This window comes from Anser cygnoides, chromosome Z, assembly GCF_040182565.1.
Source record: "Anser cygnoides isolate HZ-2024a breed goose chromosome Z, Taihu_goose_T2T_genome, whole genome shotgun sequence".
Lineage (NCBI taxonomy): Eukaryota > Metazoa > Chordata > Aves > Anseriformes > Anatidae > Anser > Anser cygnoides.
In genome coordinates, this window is record NC_089912.1 from 61440441 (window position 1) to 61450310 (window position 9870).

Genomic DNA, 9870 nt, shown 5'->3' on the forward strand with positions numbered 1-9870 from the left:
GGACAGATTGCCGCAGAAGAGGCCTTTACTGCTGCCTACATTCCCTAGGTAGCATTTTTTTCTTCCTTCAAATGGCTTTAGACTTCAAAATGGATCTGAACAAGCAATTTGTGCAGACTATCAAAATACTGTAGTTTTGCAGTAATCAGACTATAAAACCGAACTCAGTACACCCAGAATTACCAGCTAGTCTTTAACGTAGTTCCCTCGTTTTGATGCCATTCGTTAGTTCTACAGGTGCCATAATAATTATTAAATTATTATCCCTCACTACATTGTGTGCTTTCTGAAACAGTAAATGAGAACAGCAAGAATCTTTATCCATCGGTTACATTTATTCAATTTAAGTACTCAGGGAAAATCTGGAAAGCAATCAGACCAGATCTTGTAAAATTGGCAGGAAAAAAAAAATCAGGCACGCACGTGTTTTAAATTGTGAGCTGCCACATTCTTCCAGGTGTATAAATGCTCACGTTAAAGTGGCTTTTACATAAAGAGTTAAATATACCTACACATTTAGTTTAAAAATGTGACCTCGTGCACTAGTGATTTTTTTTCCCTTCTGTGTTCTATTTGGCACTATTATTAATGCAGGAAAATCAGTAACATTAGTCATCTTAAAAGGGTTATTACTCAAGATGATTTAAATTGTGAAAATGTCAGTGGTGCTTGCATGCTCCCTGCTAGAGATGCCATGATTTACACTCTCTGACACCATTCTGCTGCTGAGAAGAGCCAGGAAAAAGTAATGGCTTGTACTTTGTCCTGATCAGAATTCAGAGCGTGGCGTCAGCAGTAACGCGCCTTCCCTGTCCCAGGGCTTCGCGTGGCACAGCCCAGGGATGCAGCGAGGCGGTCCGTGGAAATCCTAGGATTACAGTGCGTAGGGACGGGAAGGTTTTCCCAAGGAGAGGAGTGTTTTGGAAGGTGGAGAGGTCTGTGTGTCTCGGTGGGTTAGAGCAGCAAATCTCAATTTTAAAAACGTGGAGCTAGACAGCGTGCATCAGTAACTGGCCTGCTTTCCAGAGAGTATAATGCAGCGAATCTCTCCTGAAGGGTTTGTTTGTCCTCCAGAAAATAAGAAAACTCTTGATGTTTAACATTTGCTTATTAACATTTCATGTTTCTCCTTAAATTTTGAAAAAAAAATCCTTTAATAACAAAGCCATACCGATGAAGTATAAGTGATACTTTTCACCATACTGAATAAGCTATGCAATTTTCCTAGCTAGTTTATTGATTTAGATCCCACAATTCTATTTGAAAAAGATACAGTCAAGGAGAATGCTAATAAAAAAAATTACATGGGAAAAACAGGGAGATGAAGTGGTCACTGATTGCTAAACTTCACCGAGTTCTGCACATAGGAGGGAAGTTTTAACAGGTTCTTGCCTGTAATTGGTATTCCACTTAGTCACACACAGTCATCGCCTTTCTCTTGCCTTGGAGGGGTGAAGGGGTGCGTAGCTCTAAAGGTGTTGCTCACAATACCGGGCGATAACATGCACTTACAGCCAGGGTGACTCCATGGGCTCCCCACGTGGGAGGGCAGTGTCACATGCCAGCTGACTTCATTTAGTCTGTCCTTTTGCAAACTCGTGTGCTGTGGTCACGAACACCACCAGGACCAGCGAGCGTGCTGCCGAACTTCTCGGCCGCTCTCCCATCGAATGGCGTTGCTTGGCCCTGTCTAACGAGATGCTAATTACGGCTGGTGTGCGTGGGCAGGGCAGGGCGGTGGGAGCCGGGCGGGTTCCCCGCTGGTGTTGGGGTGACACAGGGGTGACATGGGGCTGTCTCTGCAGATGAACACGTCCCTGCTGGGCAGCATCGGCATGCTCAACTCGGCGCCGCAGCTGCGCTGCATCAAGACGTACCAGGTGCCGCCCGTGCAGCCGGCCTCCCCCGGCTCGCACAACGCGCTGCGGCTGGCCCGCCTCATCTGGACCTCCAACCGCAACGTCATCCTCATGGCTCACGACGGCAAGGAGCACCGCTTCATGGTCTAGGGGAAGCCGCCCGCGCTAGAAATACATTTCTGTTTCCAACCTCCGTGTAGTTCTCCCTCTTTCTTTGTCTCTGTGCTCCACACACCGATCGCCCCCCAGCGCCCCACGGACCGGCCAGGCCGCGGCGGCTCGGCGCGGCTCGGCTCCGCCGGGCGGACACGGACACGGACACGGACACGGACACGGACACGGACACGGACACGGGGTGGTTTCTCCCCGCGGCAGGGAGAGGATGGCTTCTGGGGAGGTCCCGGCGGCTCGGTGCAGCAGCAGCAGGAGACCCAGTCACGCCGCGACCGCGCTCCGAGGCCTGGGCAGCGGCTGCAGGCGTCACCCCGGGCTCCTTCGCTGGGGGCCGAGCCCCGCGGCAGCCTCCTGAAACACGCTCGCGGAACCTCAGTGTTACCAAAAAGGCTGTGTTTACACGGACTTTCTTCTAGTGACCACTGAATGATCGCAGGGTGACGCCTCGTAGAGCTAGCATGTTAATGAGGGCCTAATCAACTCGGGATCGTGAGGAATTGAGTGTGCAGGAGCGAGTGGCCTCTGCTCTGAGCCGGGGGTCACGTTTCCTCATGGAAGGACGGAGGTTTTGAGGTGGAAGTGCTGCTGTGCTCAGTCGCTGCTTGCTGTCGTCTGGAAGAAAGAGTTACAATCCACATGTAAATACTAAAAATCTCTCTAAGATGGAATAGCAAACTTGAACAAAGGAGTATTTATATATAAAGGTGTTTTTTGCTACCAGTGAAGGTATTTATTTAAAAAAAGAGAGAGAGATAATAAGCTTTTTCTTCCAAAAGCCGCTCCCATTTGTGCTGGACCCTGCGTGGAAGGCAGGCCGTGCGCGCCTCGTGGGCTGGCCTCGCCGAGAGGCCGGGGGGAAGCGCTCCCTGGAGGGCGACAGCACAAATGTCACTGGTGGTTAGCAATTCGGGCAGGAAAAATTGTGAACAATAGGTAAGTTATTTCAGTGGATGTATGGAAACAATTTCTTCAGCAGGAATATTCCTATGTAACGTTGGCTGTGACTGTGTTTCCTTCTTACATATCTAATTTTATGAAATATTTAATCGTGTGAAAGTATGCTGGTTTATGCTCACAGTAAAGAAAAAAATCTATAAAATACTATTTTATTTAAACGTATTGATGTATATGTTTGTATAGCTTTTTCTTTGCCATTTTTGTCTGAAAAGCTCACAGAAATAAGAAGGCTGTCTTTACATGGTAAAGTAAAAATGGTACTCATAGAATCCTCCCTTCCCCAAAAGGAATAAATTAATTTTTAAAATGGCTTCTAAATTTAAAAAGCATTGATTTTTTTTTATTATTTTATTTTAGGTGGTCTATGTAGTACACTGTATATGAAAGTGAGGTTTACAGTCCAGAAGCTACATATCTGTTTGCTATTTAAAAATAAAAAAGCGCGAGAAATTAAGACCATTAGGAATGTTTAACACAAACTGCCGTAAAATTTAATCTTTGTATCTGGCGGGAATGTAGAATATAGTAGAGAACTCTGTCGTAGAATATCAGGGTCTTTTCTAAGTGAACTAACGCAACGTGCATGTATATTGTGTTTATAAAGATATATATGTAACCGCGATGATCAAAGAAAAAAGAAGAGCTGACAGAGGCTTCCATCTGCGGACTGAAACGCTGTAACATTCGGTTTAGGCGTACGAGGGAGGCATTAGGGTACGCTGCAAGCATTCCCAGAGGTACTCCAGGAGCCGACCCCATCGGTTTCGTTCGGGTACGTCTCCAGATCTGTGTATGTGTTTACTTTCAGAAACAAAGTGCGGCCCTGGCGGGAACAGCGGGCCGTAGCCCTCCAATGATTTCCTGTGTGCTACAGTGAACAAACATCTTGAATTATATATGCATTAAAATGTTTGTTTTAAGGTGGAAGTGTAATGGATTTTCTAAAGTGCGAAGGAGAGGCAGCATTTTCCTCCCAGTCCCGCAAACCAAGCAGCGGAGGCGCTGACGGCGAGCGGTCCGGCGGTGCAGGAGCGCGCTCAGCCCGCGGCGCGCGTCTTCGGCTTGGTCTGGTGCCGCCCGGCCTGCAGCCCCTGCGGGTCCTCCGGGGAGAGACCTCCCGTTTACCTGCCTAAACACAACCCCTGCTTCGGTGACTTTGTTAGCCCTAGTCCGCAACTTCTTCGCAGCCTCCGTCTCTCAGCGCTGCTGTAAAATTTGTATTGTCATTCCGGTGTAAGCTTTTAGTGCTCTATTGATTTGTTAGTGCTGTATTTGGACTTGTCCTTGTAAATGTGGAGACGTATGTGGCTTCATTGGCAGTTTACAAGCAAAAGATGACATGATGAGACACCTGTATGAAAATGTTGTAATGATGGAAGTCACCATCTGTGGTAAATGATTGAAGTGTCTGCCTCCCGAGCAACTTTGAATCCACTCCCCATCTGCTGTATGTATTGAACAACCTGGTGTAAATATGCTTGTGAAATAAAACTGAATTGTATTGAAGAGTGCTGTTGTTGTGGCATCAGCCTGACGGCATGCGGATAATTTCCTGCACTTATTTTATGAGCCAGTAATCTGAAGTTTTTTCACCATACAAGAAATGTATTTTTCATTTGAGGACCAGAAGAAGTGGCATTCCATCAGTCACGCAGAAGGCACCGAGAGCCCTCGGTACAACAGGCGGAGGTAGGAAGGTGCTGGCAATGAAGTTCTCAACTCCCAGAACAACGTAGCTAAAGCAAACAAAGGAATCGTAGTCTTCCAAAAATTCATCAACATCAGTGTTTACAAGGTGATACTTCCTTGTATTCAGTTCAGATTCCTCCAAAGAAAGTAATTAACACAAATTAAACACAGATTTCCTAACATGCAGTGCAGGATTTGCTGAGTGTATTTAATATGCATTTGGGTTGGAATTTGCAATACACACTTTTTTTTTTTTTCCGATTGCAATTGGTTTTACTTGTGCAAGAAGCCTGAGCGGCTTGGGGCTGGCGGAGGCGCGTGCCACGGTGTGCTGGTGCACCAGGGGCAGGTCTGAGGCCGGTCAGACATCACCGAACAACCCTTCAGAACAAAGCAAATGAAAAAAAAAAAAAAAGGATTGGGTGAATCTTCAATTTTCACAGTGCACGAATGCGTTAAAATATCCGTGGCCCCGGGGTTTTCTTCTAGGTGAAATGCAGGCGGTAGCAGCTCTGTCGGGGATGCCGGCGCGGATCCGGCACGGAGGGGCACGGCGCTGGCGGGGGGCAAAGCCAGGCAGCGCCGGGCGAACTTTCACCTTTCCCCTCGCTGGCTGACAGCAGAGCTGAGTGGTGAAAAATCAATACCTAGGAGCCAGGAGGGAAATATTTCCAACCTCTAACTAGAGAATGTATTTTGACAAGGCCAAGATAATCCAAGCTGCACAGGAGAAAGAGAAAAGAAGACTCATTTTTAAAGCTTGACACTTCAAGGTGTTTTTGTGCAACGCTTTAGAGAGCATCGATACGCACAAATACCAAAGGTCAGAAAGAAAAGCCAGAAGAATTTCAAAAATTAGATGTGCTGGTTTTTGCTGTTTACTTCGCAAAATATAAACTGTTTGATTTGTGCGTAGATATGTTCAAATGTAGTGAACCCAGTGAGCTCGGAGCTACAGTCTCCTCATTTAATAGAAATGAAAAGATACCAGAGCCTGTATTGTACCTTAAGCAATTTGCCTATAAAAAGTGCGTGCCTATTTCCTGCTATATATCTGCATTCGGGGACATTAATTGTTTTTGATTTGGCATGATTGCATTTTGATGCAAAAGGATCAATATTTTTTTCATTTATGCAGCATCATTTTTTTGATAATTTAATATCTGGCTGCGCTCTCGAGTGCTCCACCAAACGCTCAGAAGCTCTGCGGCCCTTCCTGCGCTGCTCCGAGGCTCTGGTCCAGGTCTGACGGGGCTGCAGGTGGCCACGACCGCGCACCTGATGGTGCTTTGGGTGTCCCCATGGCACCCAACGAGCGGGGCGGCGGGTTTGTCCCCACCGAGGGACAAACCGGGGCAGGAGCGGCGTCCCCCCGCTGCCGTGGCCGCGCTGGCCAGGAGCGCAAGTCCCCGTCCCGGTGCTAGGTGTAAAACCACAGCTTTGCCTTGGAGGGGTAAAATCCCATCAAGGGTAATTTTGCCTGATGAATACAGTCCAGGGAAGTGTCTCGGATTAAGGCGTTGTGCTGGTCAGGGTGGGAGGGCACGGGTAGTGGCAGGCAGCAGCATTTCCACGGGGCTGGCACCAGCAGGGCAGCGTGCGGGGACGGACTGACGGACAGCTCTTGACACACAGGCACAGAGGCGGAGGAAGAGTCAGAAGAGATCAAATGCGAAGGTGCTCTCTTTTCCAGCTTAAAAGAGCATGCATTAAGGCTGAGGGAGAGGAGCCAATACGGGGGAAGGTGATGGAGATAAGGAGTGATGTACTTTTACATTATTAATTGCGTATGCATGATTGCCTCCGAACTGTCACACAATATTCTGCTTGAACTGATGCAGTAGCGATTGCACACTAATTAGCGGGATTTGGAGTAAGATACTGGAAATGAGAAGCCACTTGAGATTTATAGGAGAAAAAAGGAAGCAGCAGAACTCTACCGGACACTTCAAACTTGCTGCCTTTAGTCACACAAGGCACGGGGGAGGCCTCCCCCTGCTCTCCGGAGCCTCGTGGGGCGCCTGGACACGGGCCCTGCTGGGGCCCGCACGGGAGCAGGGTGCAGGGTGCCCAGCCCGCCGGCTGCGGGGCGAGGTTTGATTGCAAGTGTGTGCGTTTGGCTTCTGTCCTCTTCAAAGTGTGTCAGTCATGCGTACAAACAAAGCTGTTTGAAGATGCAGACCACTGAGGTCAGTGCAAACTACATCAAATGTATTGATCACAGATTTTCTCCAAACAGCGTAATGTTCCTGTTTTACATTGCGGCTGCGTCTTGTGGCCCATCAGCATTCCTCGCAGCTGACTCAGAAATTCACCCAAACGCACCCCGGCTCCCGGGCGGACGCGCAGGGCTGCGTGTGGGCTCTGATGGCCCGAGCGCCAGGATAGCGCTGTGCGGGGGGCACAGCCGGGCCCGTGGCTGGTGTGGCGCAGGTTTAGGCGATGGAGAGCCCCGTTCCCAACACGATGTGAAACGGATGGAAAGGACGCGGTGCTCTCCGCGTGAAGCAGATTAACTGTGCGGAAGGGTCAGCGGAAGCTCACTCCTGGCTCACCTCTGGATGCGCTCCAAGATCCCAAGGCTCTGCTCACCAGGCAGCCACCCGCTGAGAGCCACCGCGTGGAGAGCAAGGCTTTCCTCTCCCTGTGGAGATGGGTACGGCCAGGAGGCCACCAGTGCTTTGGAGCGGGCTGAATTTGGTCTCAAAAACCTCCTGTCCAGATCGAGTTACCAACCCCGCAGTGTTGCCTTCGTATCTGTATTCAGGCATTTGCCTTAGTCCTGGCGTGCTGAATTTCCACGCCTGCACGTGTTGCAGTTCTCTCATACAAACTTCGTCTTTTGCAGCTTGAATATCTGACTCCACGGTGGCAGCAGGGGGTTTGGTGCTGATCACTGTGTACTGCGCCCCGAAGTGCAGCAAGGCTCAGTTCGCAGGCTCGTGAATCTGTCCTGTCTGTGCCTGGCCTTTAGCGAACACCACAGCTTTAACAATAATCATACTTTTGTCTTAACAAAAATATCAGGAAAAATATGCATCAGGCAGTCCGAGCCTTCAGTGTGATAAATTGACACTTGATGGCAATAGTTGCCTGGAGTGCTCTTTGAACAGGAGGGCTCCTGGGGAACTTCCCTCTATCTCTGATGTCTGAAAATTAAAAATTAATCTTGTATGAAAAATTAAAAGGTGAAACTTTCTGCTGCAGCAGCATAGCTTTTTGAATGTTGATTTTGTTTTTAAAATGAAGGCTGAATGACATCTACGGGAAGATCACTGTTGGTTGTTACTTTTAGAATATATGATTTTAATTGATTTCTGTAAATTGGAAACCAATTTGCAAGGGACCGGAGTAGCTTAAAATGTGGGGGTGGGGAGGGCAGATCTTTATTTACTGAAGTAACTGATTTTAAACAGGCATTTATTCACCCCTGTAGGGCTGCTCCCGGTTTATGATCCAGTAGAAGAGGACTGCTGTTTTTATCATAAGCATCTGCACACCTTGCAAGTTCAAATCTGATTTTTTGTTAAAATTTGACAGCAGGGAGTGAGTTCCCCTTTGCTGTCAGGCCCTGCGTGTGCGCCTCGCGTTGACCTGTTCCCAAGGTGGTCACGGCAAGTGCCCGGGGGAATCCGGGTGAGTTTAACACGAGCATTTCTGCTCGCTTCCTTTCAGGCCAGTGACGGGCACGGTCATCCCATCGCCTGGCGTACCTTGCTGTGGAGGTGAGGGTAAAGTCTCTGCCGACCGGCTGCGTTAGCCATACCCGACGTGGACGTTGCTGTTGATGAGCATCGAGGATACCGCGTGGCAGCTGCCACATCACCTGGCTGCTTTTACCCTACGCATTCTGAGATGTCGTGTACCTTGTTAAATAGTGACACTTTAAAAATCATTTAGTGCTCTGTGTCCAGCCCTCATGCCTCTCCATTGAAGGGCGTGGGGTGACACCATTTATAAATTCAGCCCAGACTTCAGTATGAATGATATTTTTGCCGTGTAGGTTTCACCAGAAGGTGAAGTCTCCTCCAGCAGCCCACAAGGGCTGAGAGTGGCAGCGTGCCATTAGGGCCCGTTTCCTGGCAGTCCCAGATGGCGGGGATAGCTTCAGGAGAAGGTGTTTTCTGCCTTGAAGGATAATGTCGACCCACTGTAATTATCTTGCTACTCCTGGAGGATCTTAAAGGTTGATTTTATAATATTTTGAGACAGAGATTCTATGGTAATGAATCGCAATGAAATGCAAAGAAGTAGGGAGTCAAACAGGCAGCGCTCTGCAGCGCGCAGCACCACTACAAAATCACAAAAACATTCCTCAACAGAGAAGTGGTTAAGGTGCTAGACTGTATACAATCACTTCATTTGCAGCTCAGCCAGAAAGTGGATTAAAATTCATTTTAAAGCAATTACAGGTTTATTGCAGAAACAAACGCAGCTATTGTTCAGCTGATGGATTGGACGGCTCAAAGAGAAGGAGAACCGGGAGGATCGGGAGCAGAACAAATGGAGGCCGCTGCAAGTCACAGGCAATGTGAGAGGGCAGCAGCGATCAGAAAGCCGTGACAGACCTCGCTGTGGTGGCTGTGCGTGGGCCGTGCAGCCAGCACCGGGCACTCCGTGGCCAGCACCGAGCCCCAGCACCACGCACCGCGTTGCGCAGAGCCGCTTCCCTGCGCTCGCCCAGCTGGGGTTTTTAAACCCAGCTCATGTTTTTTCGTGAGAGTGGGCTGCTAGCCCTCCTGCTAGCTCTGCCAAAAAAACTCAGGCCAGGCAAAATCGTTTTAGCAAATCGTTATTTTTCTGGAAAATGCTCTTCTGTGCAGCAGGTTGTTTGCATCGTCCAGATGATGCTGGCAAAGAGCTCTCCCCATCGACACCACCAGCAGAGATATCTGTGCGGGGACCTTCTGTAAAACCTCCACGGGGCAGGAGTCAGCGGTGGGACCTGCCTGGGATCAGGGGACCTGACCTCGGCCCCGCTGCTCGGGGCAGGCCCCAGGCCCGGTACCGAGACCATTCGCTGCCTCCAGCCCGGCGCAGGGGCTCGCTGCTGCACAGGCACCGGCAAATGGACGCAGAGCCTGTGCGAGGCGGCCGCGGGAAGGTGGAACCGCACCAGTGCCTGCAAGTATCTCCTGGGGATAGGGGCAAATATTTGTCTTTTGTCGGTCTATTTGTTATCTGTGAATAT

The 9870-nt window shown here is 49.1% G+C and overlaps 1 protein-coding gene across 6 annotated transcripts in view; it reads left to right on the forward strand.

Moving 5' to 3' along the window:
* Positions 1–4496, forward strand: part of WDR7 (WD repeat domain 7) — a 114588-nt gene extending 110092 nt beyond the window's left edge. For all 6 annotated transcript variants that reach the window (XR_010827948.1, XM_066988927.1, XM_066988924.1 and 3 more), the window contains one exon: positions 1806–4496. Coding sequence is in view for 5 of the 6 variants with exons in the window: in XM_066988927.1 (XP_066845028.1) it covers positions 1806–2009 (204 nt within the window). In the remaining variant the exon portion in view is untranslated. The remainder of the gene's footprint in view (positions 1–1805) is intronic.
* The last annotated feature ends 5374 nt before the right edge of the window (positions 4497–9870 follow it).